Genomic DNA, 16,244 nt, shown 5'->3' with positions numbered 1-16,244 from the left:
TACTTTGACAAAACGAGCGAGGTCTTCGATAAATTAGTGATGGGCAACAGAACTCACGATTTTTCACAAGCTGGAGCCAATCTCTTGAAATTGCAACAGAGCCAAGGAATCTTGGGTAAATAATTTCTGTTGTGCATAATAGTTAGTGACTTTCATAATTATTAAATTTCTAAAATTCATCTCTGTCTAATTTCCAAAAAGAAATGAATCGTTTTCTCTTTCGTATATTTCTTTTTTCTTTTTTAATTTTTGCTCGAAAGTGGAGGTAAAAATATTGAAAAATTTGGGAATATTGAACAATCATTGAATATAATAACAGATAGAAGAGACATATACGATGATTTATTTTAGAATCTTTGGAACGCGAGTTGGTAAAAGAAGGTGAAAAATTATCGGACATTTTGTCGATGCCAGTGAAGGACGCGCTTGGACGCGATGTGCATGTTGACTATGGCGAAGATATAGTCAATGTCAGAGATATTTTGGATGCGACGAACGCCAGGAAGAATATTTTCAATGACAGCGTCGAGCTGCAGAAGCTCTCCCTAAAGCAGACAGCGTTGATATACACTTACGAAAACGATGGCGAACAGGTGAACGAAATATTAGAACAATTATTGTTGTAATAAAATATTTCTAACTCGACGATGTACGTATTATATAAAAAAAATTCTTTTTCTCCAACTTTCAGGCTGTAAAATGGTTGAACGATTTGTACAATGTTTTATTGAAAAATCATATGGAGATCGGTTGCAACGCGATCGAGATACAGTCGCAGAAAGAGGAACATCAATCGTTTCAAGAAACTGCCAAGGTGAGGAATCGAATAATAAATATAAATTCATGATTGAAATTAATTTAAAAATTAAAATCGATGCATTTATGATATCATATCTCAGAAAACATACAGCTATTATTAGATTCTCGACTTTTTATTTATTTACAAAGTGAAAAATTGTACGAAGTGGTTGAATTAAAGTCACGCGCGTATCCTTTGAACGTGTTCCAGGGAACGTACGACTACGGTTGCCAATTGGTGAATGGTGCACGAGTGTTAAGGTTATCGTGCAGACTGCCACTGGAAAGTAACGCGATTCTGTTCTCAAGGCTGCGACAGGCTTGGAAACGGCTACGATCCGTTGGCCAAGAACAATTAACCAGACTGAGAGTGTGCGCCGTTTTTCATAGAAGCGTCGAAGATGTACGCACGGTGACCGTCATTTAGAAATTTAAATCCGAAACTTTAAATTTTCATTTTATAACGAGCCCCTCGCTTCCATTTTCTCAAATCTCCAACGTGTTCTTCTTCTTCTTCTTCTTCAAGCACTGTTCCAAGCTGCACGACTTAATAGAGATCGTGGTATCTCTGCGTCGGTCATTGAGACTCGAGGATCTAGCCGCGGAGGCGCGAGCCAAGGCCGAGATAAGGAACATCCTGGGCAATCGCGAGAAGCTCCTCCTCGAAGTCGGTCGAATGGTGAGGCTGGGTCGACTGTTGAGGACTCGGCTGAAGGAGCCACTCTGTCATCAACGGCAAGTACGACGGCGATTATTTCGAAAGAGATGGGTTCTTGTTCGAGAATAAAAATTAGTAAATCGATAAAAAATATTCTCTTTTTTTTTTTTTATTGCATTACAACGATCGGTCACAATAATATTTTATGATATAAGCTTGCAAGGGAATCCTATTGGACTTTGAAATTTGTATCCTGGTCACTTAAATATCTTAATCGCAGAGATAACCCCATTATGATGTTGTAAATGTTTGGGAATACAAATATAGACAGCAATTTCGATCTGTTTCGTAGACAGATCACTGGACTCAATTCGTGTTGAACAGTACAACGATATCTATTTATATAATAAATTCAAAGTTTTATTACTACAATTATGAGCGTTTGTGTTTACCAATCAGATTCTTTAATACAAAGTGATTTTCTTCCAATCGCCATTGATCTTTTTGTAAAAAATTCCATTATCAACGATATTGAATACTCATACATTTTCTCAATAATTCTCTAGCTGTTAAAATTTAAAAACAATATCGTTGAGGAAACCGCCCTAACCCACTTTTATCGAACCCACTTCTGGCAAGGTTTCCAAGCTTCCAAGCTTCCTCTAACGCGTCCTTGGCGTTTCCTCCGCCATTATATGTGGTGCAATCGGGCGATAAAACAGCGCGCACCTCGGTCGAGCATCGCAAGAGCAGGATAAGAGTTCGAGGCGGAGTTGTCGAGAGAAAGATCGAGAGCATATAATATAAGAGGCGAGGAGGGCACTGTGTGTAACGTGAACGGCCACCTCCGTTTTTAACGGAGGCGGTGTGTCAGTCCATGGCTGCACGTCGACCAGATACCTACACCTTGATATCGCTGCATGTAAGTCAGTTTCGAAATACGATATAAACGCGGCCTGCTCTCGATCTGGGTTCCTAGAACCGTGTACCAATTCGAGGTCGAGACTCGATTGATTCCAACTCGATCGTTATGAAACGAATCGAATAATTAATACCGATAAAATTTCCACCTTTTTTCCAAGTAATCTCGTGTCAACGACAGACATTCCACTTTTCGGTTGTGAAATTATTAAATAATGGGATGGGATTGTTGATTCGTTTGACAACGAAACAAATCTAAGAGATCTCGATTTTCGATAAGTTGTAAAACGATAAGAAAATCCAAAATGGCTGATGGCATGTTGATCGTCGTGTTTTTCTGGCTGCGAACGTGTAAATAATTGTGGCGCCCAGTTGGAGGAATCCGGCCGGAGCGAGCCACGAAGAAATAATAAGTGGAAAACAAATATCTATTATTGTTAACACGATTTTTGAAACGAATTTGATATATTACTCGTGTAATCGATGCAAAACCATAGATAGAGAAATATCTTTTTCCTGTTGAGATAAAAAAAGTATCTCTAATTCACGTGACTTTCGTATTCGTAAGAAAAAAAGATCGATTTCAACGAATCGATCTTTATTATATTTCTTCCTCCACTATTTCTATCTTGTCGAAATTTCATACAAATATGCAATTCATTCGAGCTTCGTCCACATGTTAAATATGGGTCAGTTGCGTGTGCAGATACACGAATACGTCCTATTTTCACCCACACGGAGGAGTTTGTGGTCAGGGCCAAGAAATTGTAACTCGTAGACCGTTTCGAATATTCACGAATTCGTTTCGAGAAGACGCGCGAGAGGAGAGAGATTCCGATCGCTGGAAAATGCAATCGTGCCGGCATCCTGCCAAAACAAACAAATCTCGTTCCGAAACGAGAACCCTTATTTTCCTCCACCTTTTGTTACTTAACTATCGGTTGAAAATTGTTTTCAAGCAAGGGCGGCCGCCCGTTCTCCAACGTTTCTCCAATGTTTCTCGTTTCGCGCACGTGCGCGGCTCAACTCAAGAGATTGTCAGTGAAACGCGGTTGGCCGCGGTCCACGAACTTCGAAACGTCGATCGGGGGCAGAATCGAGCTTCGATCTTCGACTCGATTATTTTTGGCTCTTCGAAATCTTCGAATCTGTTTCACGTAATTTTATAAGGATTATCATCATTTCGAGATTTTTTTCTCTTTCTTTATTCGATCACACTGTTATTCTCTCGATGTGCCAAGCTTGAATTTTAAAAAAAAATTTAGAATTACTGTTTCAAAGTTTCTGTTTTATTTTCCTTATTTCATTGGAGAGAGAGAAATTAAAAATTGAAATAAAAATTACTTTGTTTCTTAATGTCGATACAATGTTTCTTTTTCATTGAATATTCCTTGGCGCGTTAATGCATTGAATTTTTGCATAAATCGAAAGAAAAGTTGATGCATCTTTCCATGAATTAAATATTTTGCAAGATATTTTCAATTTATTTTGAGTTTTAAATTTTCTTTAAAACTTTTCCATTGCAATTCTCTATCTTATCGCAATATGTTGTGCATCGAATTATTTATTGTACGTTATCCTTGAAGAAAAGGAAAAGTTCCACTCTATAATTTAATAATAAATTGATTGGAAAATTGGTTCGGCGGCAAAGATTGAAAATACCGCTTAAAAGTGACGCTTTGCAGATTCGCCGGCTCTTGGTTCACCGAAATTAGAACTTCGCCCCACATTGAAGCCACCATCTGGTCTTCGACCATTCGTCGTGGCGCTGTCACTGTCGATTACGTAATTCCTTAGAAATTTTGACGTTTTCTCCACGCTAATTTTGCCGATGCATTGTGCGTGTCGATGCATCGCGAATAAGAGATTTGGCACCGATTGTATTTTCTTATTGCGATCAAGTGAAACGAGATTGATCGGTCATATTGATACGCGCATATTTTGATGCATGTTGACTATTTGTTTGTTTGTATTACGTAACTGGACATAATCGGAGATGATGCATTATTTAGCACGCTAGAAACAAGTTGATGAATTAATTTCTAATATCATTAAATGTATAACACGATTGAAGAAAATCAAATTCTTTTTTCTTTCTTTTTTTTTTTTTAGAAAAGTGAATAAAAGAATAGGTTTTATTCTATACTGTATAATGATGAAAGAACAGGCGAGCTTGGTTCAAGTTTTAGATTGAGTTAAGAAAAGAAACACGGTCGTAAAATGGTAGCTTAACAGGCTGTTAAAAGTATAACTTTCTTAAAACGTGCCAGTTTTATTTTTGCTTTTAATATTATCTCTCACTTCACGTATTATTCCAATATAAATACATCCCTTATATGTATTTCTGTAAAGACATAACATAAACAAAATTAAAAATAACAGCAAACGATAAACTCTCTATATTCCATCAACTCGATCGATAGAAAATCATCACACATCTTATATACTTCATCTCGGAAGTTTCAGAATATTTTACACAATATCCTCCAAGATTATATATCTCATTCAATTTATTATAATCCTAATTTTTAAAATCTACAATCCCAATAATTTCTAACAAGATTTATCACGTTTCGATAATAATTCTTCCAACGATATATCTCGCATTCCATCGAAATATCCGCAAACGTTCAATTAATCCAATAATAACGAAATGATTGCTGATCCTCGAATCTTCTTTCACTTCTTTTAGAGTCGAGGTAGCCCAGAGTCGACGACTCCAGAAAAAGTTTATTAATAGCCTGAACGAGGAAAATTTATTTTTTCTAGAATGTCCGAAGCCGAGGATGCCTCCTCGGGCAAAGGCAGTAACCTGACAGCGGTGGAGGCGATCTCGGCGAGGTTGGCGGAAGTGACTCGCCTCGCCGAGAAGTTGGACGCGAAACTTTGCGAGGCTGGGGCCAGGACTCGTCCAGTTCCAATGTCGTCGTCCGCTGTTTCCTCCTCCACCTCCTCCCTCCTCTCGTCCTCGAACGCGCCCCCCTCGAGTCAAACCCACCCGATTTCTGCGCTCACAACTTCGTCGATCGGGATCACCGCGCCGTTGATCACTTCCTCGACGGTGCAGCTTCAGCCGAAATGCGTGTCCACGATACTCTCCTCGGCGACGAGCAACGAGAACGTTGGCAAGGAATGCACGACCAAGGAATCGGTGGAGAACGGCACGGGTGTTGGTGGTGAAAGGATGGAGAGCAAGGCTGAGGAGAAGGCTGGAACAGGGGAAGAATGTAGGCAGGACGATTTGAGCGGGATGATTGATGAGAAGTTGAAGGAAGAAGTCGCGGAGGTGAGTGAAATTTAATTTATTGTAGAGATGTATACCTTCTGTTTCTTCCTTTTTGAAATTTATTTTATAGCAGCGTTGTAAAGACGCAGTCTGGTGATGATGTGGTGGTCCTTCTCAATGAAGAATACTTTAGTGGAATTTTCGAAACAGATTGTAAAATATTAAAATATTAAAAATGGATCGAGAAGTTATTAGTAACAATCTAATTGTAGTAGTTTAATCTTATTTTTATAGATAAAATAGTATTAAATAGTATAAATATATAAATTTCATAGATAGATATACTTCCAATCATTTTTACAGCAATTGTGAAAAGTAGAGAATGAATTAAATACAAAATATTGTATAATAGCATAACGAAGAGTACAAAGACACGTGTTTTTTGCTTGATCAGAAAGATCAAGATATAAATATAAAATGATAGCTAATACAATTCATGTAACGAAAAGGAGGAAAAGAATAAAAAGAAATATTTTCCGCTTCGTCTAAGTCTTAAAATATTGGACGATATTCTACGATGTTTATATTACGTAATAATCTTACGCAATGATGTATTTATATATTTACATTTGATTTGGGTGCAGGACGTGATCGAAAAGTCATTCGACGATAATCTAGCCGAAGATTCGAACATGGACGAATACGTAACTGCGACCGAATGTTCAATCACTCCGACAATTCGTTCGAGGAGCGAATCTTTCGTTACGTCTCCAGAATGGGAGGACCTCGCTGCTCCAACATCCGTGGCACGTACTTGCTGCGATACCGGGTGAGAAACGTATCATTGTAAACAATAGTATTCGTTAATTGATAAGTTTCACAATGGTATCGCAATTTTCAATTTTTTCCTTCAATTTGCAAAGGTGGAACATCGAAGAATCTAATCTTAAACAGACAGAAGTTTCGAGAACAGAGAGAATCGACCCTTTGATGGATAATCCAAAACCGGAAGTCGCGGAGACGAACGAGGAGAAACAGACTGAGAAACTGGTGTCGATGGAGAAAAGAGTCGAAGTGTGTAGCAAAAAAATGTGCAGATTGAATTTTGTTCTTCTTTTTTTTTTTTTTAATGCGTTGTTTTATCTTTCGTCGATTCAGGAGAAATCCGGGAAGATAGTGAAAGAAGTTACGGAAACGACGACTTTACGAGTGTCTCACGATACTCGTTTAGATATTGCGTCTTACAAGGTGATATCCAACACCACGCAAGATCATCGAGAAAACGTAGATGTTAAGGAAATCAGGGATCTCGAACGAATCGTGTTGCCGGATGTTCACGAGAAAACGAACGGATCGCACTACGAGATGGATTCTGCTAGCAAATGTAAGATTCTTCATTATCGATATTTCCTTTATTATTCAAGAACAATGTAATTTTTATATATTGTGAATTACTGTTCTTTAATACGAATGTGTTGAAACAAATTTTTATTTAAAGGTTAGGATTTAAGATTTTTTTCCAAATTAAAATCTCTCAATCTTTTAAATTTACTGATTTCACTCTTTTTTCTGGTGTTTCCTTTTGATTTGTTTGTTTCACTGGAAATATTATATTATAATCATTAAAAAATAATTTAATCTTTGTTATACTCAAAATTGTTCACATCATTCAATTTTGATTTAACGTAATTTTGGAATTTTAAATAGCAGTGATTCAATTGGATTTGAAAATCTCTCGATGAGAAGACAAATTTTAAGTTCAATCTTAAGTGAAAAATTATCTGGATATAAAAATGCGAACAATACGCTTGCATGTAACTACAATATTTATAATAACAAATATGTTTGTCATAAAAATTTATATTGTTCAACAGCGGAGTCGTACAGTCGCAGAGACGAATTATCCACGAAAACGGACGATACCGAACGCGTGGTAAAATTCGCGAAGATCTGCGAAATAAATCAAGAATCGCGCACGATCCCTGTCGACACGTCGACAAAGGATATCGCTCTGTCCTTGAAGGAATACAGACGACGCCACGAGGACAGTGGGATCGAGATGTCGCCGACGAAGAAAGACGAAAACTTGGAGGGTCAAGATTTCCTCGAAGCGGCGAGGAAGGTGAGTTCGATCGAGGCTATCTCGATAAATGGTGATCGAAGAAACGGATATTGCAACTGTAATTGTAACCACGAAGCTGCATGCTTCGATCGTTTTTCCATGCAACAGAATTTTATCGAGCTTAACAGTGTCAATGATAATCGTTGTTTGCCATTACCTAACGCAAGCTAGTTGTTTTTCTATGTGTTTTATGTGTTTCTATGTTTTGGATTGAAGCAATCTTTTTCTTTTTTTTTTTTTTTCGTATGTATGCGTTGAACTTGGTTCGATCGATTTTCCTTTTTTTTTTTTCTTTATAAAAGAATGAATGAATACGTTGTAATATCTTTTATTGAAAGTATACATTACTCTGTAATTGTTTTTACCGATTAATTATAGCCTGATGATAGTTTATACGTGATACTTTATCATCTGTTAAATGAATGTGTTGTTAAACGCAATCTATAAAGTACTGATAAGTAATATTATATGCATAATCAAAAATATCCCGAATTATAAAAACATTCCTATAATTATATAACGAACCAAAAATTACTTTCGAATACGTGTACACGATTTTATTTACATTGTTATAAATATATTGGATTTGTTATTATCGAAACTTGTTATTTTAACTCATTCGCAATTAATATTAGAAAATCAAAATTTCTTAGGTTAAAGTGTGCATAACCATTATAACAAACATACACGTTGCGTGCATGGCTTACGTTTGTAAATAAAGTGTTACCCAAGAATCAGGAAACACGTGTTTTATACCCTAACATAAAGGAAACTCGTCGTATTTCAAAGGAACGAAAATTATCGACAATTAGAACGGGCGATTCTTATTATCGCATTGATGTTTTTTCGAATGTAGCGGGTCACGGGTAATCGGCTACGGCTTCGAGCATGATCGGCGGTATTCGGTCGCGTTCGTGCGCGTTCGACAACGCGCATGCGCGGCAAATCACTTGGGCGGCATTCGAAACGGGATGATCCGTCAGTCTTGAGTCGACTGGCTTCTACGACCGATCGATCGGTGATGTGACACGATTGTGACATGTGTCACGCGAGTGTTGTTGCTGCTGCGGTTTACGTTGTGGCTGTCATTGCTTGAACGTGGGTCGATTTAGGTGATTGCCCGATAATTAATCAGATAAAATAGCATAAGAGTATCTTTCATATTTTTTCGAAACTTACTCGTTATACCATATATCCGTCTTTTTATAATCGTATCAATTTTTATATAAATCACGTAAAACAGATCGAGTCTCGTATTAATTAACGAAGTAAAATTTATCTTTTATCATTAATCCCACGAATCGTAGTATCCCATTTTCTCTCCAGTGTTACGAATTCCAATGGATTTTTTATACTCGATTTTTATATTCCAGAGCAACAACATTGCCCAAAACTCGTCCGATTTGTCACGATTTTCCCTCGACCTCGATTTCATCCTGTCCTTGGGTATGCTGCTCACGAGCTCGTCTTACCTTGAAAACGTAATATCATCTTCCTTTCGTAACCCATCTCGAAAATCACGCGATTCCCATCTCGTTCGAAATAAATTCCTTCCTATCTCTCTCGTTATCTCGAAAGAAAGCTCGGCGAAAGTGGCCATTTTCGTCGTCCTTGCACTTTTACCTAACTCAAGAACAAAAAATATCGAAAGAATCAAAACGGAAAGAAAATAATGTACATAACATACACGTAACTACCGTTCTCCACTCGTTAATCTCTCAGCAACGCTTTGGTTGCCAGATAACGCGTAATTAGCCTGACATAACGCCACCGATAATACCATAAACAGCAACAATGGCATCGCTCATTGTTACACGAGGAGGCGGGTGAAGGGGGTTACACACGATTTCCGGGCCGCGAAATCCACGAACCGTGGAATCACGATTCTAACCTGACTGTACACGCGCGATCTCGCTTAATTTCTCGTCTCCTCTTTTTCCACCAGGGATCGTCTCCGATCCCCGTGGGTCGCGGTGTGGCGAACCTCACCGTTCGGAGAACGCCACCAGTCAGTCCGGTTTTATCCTACCATTCGTTCGTCCGTGTCGGTGACGTCACCTTACAAAGATACCTATGAGGCATGAACACATTGACGTTCGATCGAAACGTGGTACTACGCTCGTTGCTTTTTAATCCAAGAAACGTGTTTTAATCGTACACGCCACGGTGATTAGTGGCGCGCCTCTAATACAGGAGGTGACGAACCGGAGAGATTCCTCCGGTTCTTGGTTTTTGGATGGAGATTAGTTTTTTCTTTTTCTTTTTCTTTTTTTTTTTTTTTGAAGACGTTGATGTTTGTTGGGGAGACTGGCATGAATAACGGATATATTTAACTGTTAGATCAGAATCGAAAGATGTCGTAGTTACGATAATGGAGTAGTGAGAGTTTTTATTCAATTTTGATTCTTTTTTTTTTTTTTGGATGAAAGATCGATTTCTGAATGGTTCGATCGTTAGATTGATCGATTACATTTCGAGATACGATCGAGATACTTATTTTCGTTGAGAGAAGTTAATTTTAGGAATTACACTTGTTTTCATCGAGTTTCGTTTGATAGGTGAATAGGAGAATATTTTATATGAATTTGAAATAGAAATATTTACGATTGCGAAGAATTCTAAGGAAAAATGTTTCTTTCGAACAAAATTTTCTTTCAGAATGTTGAAATCTTGAAACTCGAGAGACATTTATTTTTGAATATTCCAAGTATGAAAAATCTTGAATAGAGTATTTCATTTTAAAAAAATTTCAAGATTCTTTTAAAACTCTCGATTGTTTGAACGCACGATCGTTTACGCTTCCCACATTTAAATAATGAATAAACGCATTCATTTTAAAATAGCGGAATTTCAAAATATTTTCAAAATTCCGAATCTTCGTTCAAGCATTGAAGAAGACTGTTTCATGACTTCTTCTTAACAATAAGTTCAAAATTTTCTCAACGGAGGTATTCATTTTAAACTGGGAAAATTGGAATAATTCCTTCAAAACTCCATTATAAATCTTAAAATAGAATCAATAAGTGAATTCAAAGATTCATGAATAAATCCATTCATGTTTCAAATCTTTTTTATTTTTCAATACTAGAAACGAAATTAAAATATTTCTGAATGGAAGTATTCATCTCAATTTCTCCAATTTTGAATCGGAAATATTTGAGAACCTCTTCAACTTCCATTTCAAAAAACAAAGTTCAAAATTCTACGAATGAAAGTTTCAAATATTTCCTTAAACAAATATATTCATCTTAAAAAGAAGTTTCCAAATTCTTTCGATCTCTAAAAAATTTCTTCCATTCCACTAGAACTTAATTCTCGACCATTCTCTCCTCCGTCGTTTCGAATCACCCACCCAGATAATCTTTTTCCTCCGAGAGATAACTCGAACCGACGTGGCCGACTCGGCACCTTCTCGGCAGAATTCGCTCGTTTGGCGAATCGCCAAAAATAACGTTAATCAGTGGAGAAACGTAAACGATTCGCCGATCGCCAAGAAAGAAAGGAGACGAGTCGATCTCGAGTCGCGTGATAAAGGCGGTCTCTCAACGGAATGCGGAACGTTGATCAAAATTAATTCGACGGTGGATGGACGCTTTGGCTGTTAAACCTTCGCCCGCCTCTTTTGCATATCCGCTCGGCCGTTTGGAGGCAGGCCAATCGAATTCCGTGTTTTCGCTGAAATACTGCCGGTCGAATTCCCCGCCACGAACTTTGATATATCTCAAAGGTAGAAAGTCGGAACTGCGATTCGTGGGTGTAAAGTCTCTGCCCTCTTTGTGTAACGTAATACGTCGTCGGGGAGTAGTTTCAAAGAGGGAGGGAGGAAGAGAAGGAAATTTGTTCGATTTTAAATATTATCTCTCGTCTCGTTTCTATTCCTCGTGTTTTAGAATTTGATTGGACAAGAGGGAAATAAAATATTGTACATTGTGGCGAATTGATATTTATCGATCGAGAAAGGAGAGATTATTATTAATTCTGACTTTTGTTTTCTGCTTTCAAGTTGGCAGATTGGTTATGTAGTTGACATATTGAGAGAAATGGAGATATCGTATATCATTACAGCGAATTAACAATTTATTAATGTTATAATGGCGGGTTGAGTTACGTAAGTAACTTGTCCTGCTCGAGTTGATAATTTAATAGTTTGTAGGGTTAGCGAGAATTGGATTTGATGTGTTAAACGAAGCCTAAATTTTCGATATTTATGAAGCTTTGAAATTTGCAAATTTTTGAAAATCTCAAATATCTGAAATTTACAAGTTTAGTTTGTTTAGTTTTTCATATTTTAAATATTCGAAACGTTTCTTATTTGAATATATATATTCAAAAATATTTTGTCTAATATCTTTTCCAAATTATGAAAGTCACTTGAATTTCAAAGAATTAAAATCTTCGAGTTATATTTTTTGTACATATCAAATGCATTTATACACAAAATTTAATATTTTTCCAATTGTAATTCAAAGAAAGGGAAATTCATCGATTTATTTTATTCGAGACAATTCTAGAGAATAAATATCAATAAATTACACGACACATAATTACTTCGAATTCTACGAACCATCAATGATAAAATGTTTCATTTATAATAAGATCATCTCTATAAAAATCTACGAGATACGAGTCTATAAATCGTGCATAAAATAGTTTGCATCATCGCAACTTTATATTTTCGAGACTTTAATCTCATTTTCTCTCTCGAGTTACAAAAAACGACTTTAATTGTTCGAACATTTAGAAAAATTAACTCCAATCCCCTCAAATCCAAATCTCGCTTTGTTAATCTTTTTCGCGCGCATATCATTCTCCTCGATACGATTAAAGTGACGAGGTACGAAAAGAAAGTCGATCACCGAATCGATCCACGCCGATATCTCGAACGATTTTGTTTTGCCGCGAAAGAGAAGAGTTGCGAGAATGGTAGACGGGCACGACTCGATGGAAACGACGGAGAATAGCGAGGGTCCTCGTGAGAAGGAATCACGAACAATGGTGGAGAGCAACGAGGATGGAACCCAACAAACCACCAGCCCGACCACCACCATAAGCACCATAGCAGTGCAGAGCGGTGAAACGCGTCTGGTGATCGCTCTACTTCAAGTAAGGAGCATCGTACCTTATCGTACACGACTAATGTATTAATTTCTCTCCACGATGGTCTTTTTTTTTTTTTCTAAAAAAAAATCTCTTCCTGGAATATTTTTATAAATAGAGAACTAATACCTTCTAACAATCTCGTCTTGCTCGTCTTCTTTTTTTCTTTTTTTTTTTTTCTGTAATATTCTTGGATTCGTTTCATTTGTATATTATTACGATTTCGAAAATTTAGAAACGATTGTATGTAATTTATGATTTTGGAAATGGATCCAAAAATATTACTTAGATTTGATTTTTATGGGTTTTTTGATTGATTTTTGTGCGTAGTTTTTGCTAGTTTTTTTTTTTTTTTTTAGATTAATTATTTGAGTGTTATCTGCTGTTTTTTTGAAATTGGATGAAACATTTTAAAGATTGAAATATGTTTTATTTTCAAGATAGATTAGCAGTAATTCATGTTTTATAATATAATGTGATATGTTAAACAAGAAAGTCATAAAAAAACGTGAATATAAAAGTAAACTCATATTTCATTGGAAGTAGACGTTTTATTATACATTTTGACGAAAAAAAAAACAAGTGATAAACATATCTTATCATTTTTTTTCATCCTAAGATTTATTAGACTCTCGTATAATTTTTATCCAAAATAAAAATAAAAAAATTATCCCTCGTAATATAGAATTGAATTATTTTTATTTTTAGCTTAGAAAAAATTTATATTGATAAATTATTTTGATTCTAATAATGAAAGTAAAAAGTCTCATAATTACCTTTATTATTTTGACAATTATATTTTATACAAATAATTCTCAAGCTTGAATAGATTTGAATAATTTCCATAATCTATTACATATATTATTATAATATATATAGGCCTTATCTCAATCTCGAATGAATCATAAAGACAGAGTATACCATTATACCAGTGATACGATACATTGTGATTTTCTGCACATACCCTCATTACGTTATGCGAAACAGAAAACGCAATTTTGATAAAGATACGTCTGCACTTGCGTATCATCGTATCATATCGCATGGTTAAGTATCGTCAAGTGTACAGGGGAAACGTTGAATCGTGATGAGTCGTTGTCCATCAAAAGTGCGAAAATACAGCAATGAAATCCGTTCACCAATTTCATCAGATTTTGATCTTCACGTCGAAGAAATAACTAGTTCGAACGAAAATTTATTGCTTTACTCTGCTATTTCTTAGTTCAATTTCGATTATAAAATCCATTCATGAATTCATGATTCGATTAAATACAATTTCTATTCAATTATAATTACAGGTAACACAATCTTTGTTCAATACAATGAATATTTTTGTTTTTAATGAAAAAGATGAAAATTAATTACAAGCCTCGTTTCTTTGACATTTAATTTAATCTCTTCTTAAGTAATTGGGATAAAATTATAAATAACGATTGATAACAATTGTAGATTTATCTTTAAGGTTGATGTCCTGTTTATTCGTATTTTGTACAGTGTCTAATAAATAAAATTAGAATCTATTTTTCTTGCATTGATCTTTAGGTATCGTGTATTAATGCAATGATTCATAATTTTATATCAAAATAGAAAATTTATATTTTTCGCGATAGAAATAAATTAAAGAAGACAATGCAACATTTTCCATTTAAAATAGCTTATTGTATTGGATATCATTCCTTTGATACACGATGGTAAAAAACCGACAAATAGTGGATCAATTCTGTATCAAATTTAGATACACATATAAGAATATAATGGCTGATAATGTAATGATGATTCACGGTTTAATTTTCTTAAAAGCAATTAAACAACTCTATTCCAAGTCCATTCTTCCTTCTACGATTGTTATCTTAATGTTCCATTTTAAGTGTTCTCCAAGCACATTTTATCTTCATCGATGTGTATTATACTTTACATAACCACTTGAAATATGATATCAAACATGTTTCCATATTAAAATCCAAAAAATGGTAAATATTATCAAAATATTATCAATATAAATTAATCGATTTATTTATATTTATGATTTTTCAAACATACTTTTTATTTTTCAAACGTTCGAAGTTACATCGTTTCAATTTAAATATTCATATTCAATTTCATCAATTTTTAATATCTTTCTTCCAAAATCACGTAATAAGAAATATTATTTCCTGAAATCAAGCTCAAATTTCAGCTGCTTATTATTACATATTCATTCCTGTGAAACACAAATATACAAACACTTAATCTCCAAAATTCTTGCGAAACGCAACTCGAAATCTTAGAGAAAAAAATTCCTTATATTTCATTCTCGAATCGTCAGGAAAGCCATCAACCTCCCCTCGTTTCGGGATTTCGCCATTTCCCTTATTGTCGAAAGACGCGCGTCATCAGGCAGCCGTCAAAGGAACGATCTTCTCTCTTCGATCGCGATCTATTCAGGAGGAAAGACGTGGCCGGTCACACGCGTCCATGATCTATGGCGTTAGATATTTCGGGAGCCCGTAGTCCATAGCTATTTCCGAGTCCTCTCGAAACCGTGAGCGTTTTAGGCATCTCATCGAGCAAAACGAGCTCTTGGAAACTCCGCGAGGGATAAATTTAACCGCTACGGTTCCTACCCTTCGTGAAATCGCGCCGCCTCATTCCTCATCAAGCGTGGCCCGACCGGTCGGTCTCGTCTTCGTTACGCCACCGAAAATAATTGCCGGTTTCGCACGAGAGAAAACTCTCGCGCAACGAGAGTGTATCGGCTCTCGAAAGGATTCGTAAAGGAGAAAACGCACTTGTTGCACGCGATTATGTAATATTCTCTGGGGGATACGATGGAGCACGGTGGGTACTCGAGTATTGCGTATGCGCTTGCTCGAGGTATTTATAGGCACGGTTACCTTTCTTCTTTTTTTTTTTATTTTTTCTTTTTTTTTAGAGGCGCGTTATCGAACGGACAGGGATTCGATTCGAAGGATTTCGTGTCGTTTCATGGTGTTGAACACGGTGGTGGTTAATTTTAATAGGTTTGAAGAAGTTTGTGGAAGGCTGGGGAGGGGAAGGGGTTTGGAAAGTCGGGGTTTTATCTCTCTGCGTCGACCTGGAACCGGTCGAACCGAGTACTTTTTTCTCTTTTTTTGGTGAATTAGGTTCGAATTAGGTCTCTGCTCGGAGTAATGTACGTTTAAAAGAGGTTGATCCGATCTTCTAGTTTTAATTATCGTCCAATTTCCAAAGGGATTTTAATTTATTAACAGCACTCAGAGAAATTTTAAGGACAGATCCAAAACGGATCTCTGCAACAGGTATTCTTCGTCGTGTTTATAATATGAATAATTCGTAATAATTCATTCTTACGTATTTAAACAAATATTATACACCAATTGAATATTTATTCTAAAATTTCGTTTCAGTCGATAAAACTGAAAATCATTAAACCCGGCATTAAA

At 36.0% G+C, this 16,244-nt stretch overlaps 1 protein-coding gene across 9 annotated transcripts in view; it reads left to right on the top strand.

The window, feature by feature from the left end:
• Positions 1–16,244, top strand: part of LOC147657379 (uncharacterized) — a 70,083-nt gene that overhangs the window by 6,176 nt on the left and 47,663 nt on the right. For 5 of the 9 annotated variants that reach the window (XR_015292555.1, XM_086910106.1, XM_086910101.1 and 2 more), the window contains exons 8-18: positions 1–115; positions 352–593; positions 692–814; positions 1,010–1,201; positions 1,325–1,533; positions 5,147–5,663; positions 6,248–6,432; positions 6,527–6,677; positions 6,762–6,987; positions 7,478–7,725; positions 12,631–12,828. Coding sequence is in view for 8 of the 9 variants with exons in the window: in XM_086910106.1 (XP_086766232.1) it covers positions 1–115; positions 352–593; positions 692–814; positions 1,010–1,201; positions 1,325–1,533; positions 5,147–5,663; positions 6,248–6,432; positions 6,527–6,677; positions 6,762–6,987; positions 7,478–7,725; positions 12,631–12,828 (2,406 nt within the window). In the remaining variant the exon portion in view is untranslated. Of the gene's footprint in view, positions 116–351; positions 594–691; positions 815–1,009; positions 1,202–1,324; positions 1,538–2,238; positions 2,379–5,146; positions 5,664–6,247; positions 6,433–6,526; positions 6,678–6,761; positions 6,988–7,477; positions 7,726–12,630; positions 12,829–16,244 lie in introns of those variants that run through there. The other 4 variants (XM_086910099.1, XM_086910104.1, XM_086910103.1 and 1 more) reach the window with 4 other exon arrangements.

Source organism: Apis florea, unplaced genomic scaffold (genome assembly GCF_048593485.1).
Source record: "Apis florea isolate Af1SG1 unplaced genomic scaffold, ASM4859348v1 contig_3170_pilon, whole genome shotgun sequence".
NCBI classification, from domain to species: Eukaryota; Metazoa; Arthropoda; class Insecta; order Hymenoptera; family Apidae; genus Apis; species Apis florea.
The sequence above is the reverse complement of the archived record's forward strand: the minus strand, read 5'-3'. Positions and strand labels throughout refer to the sequence as shown.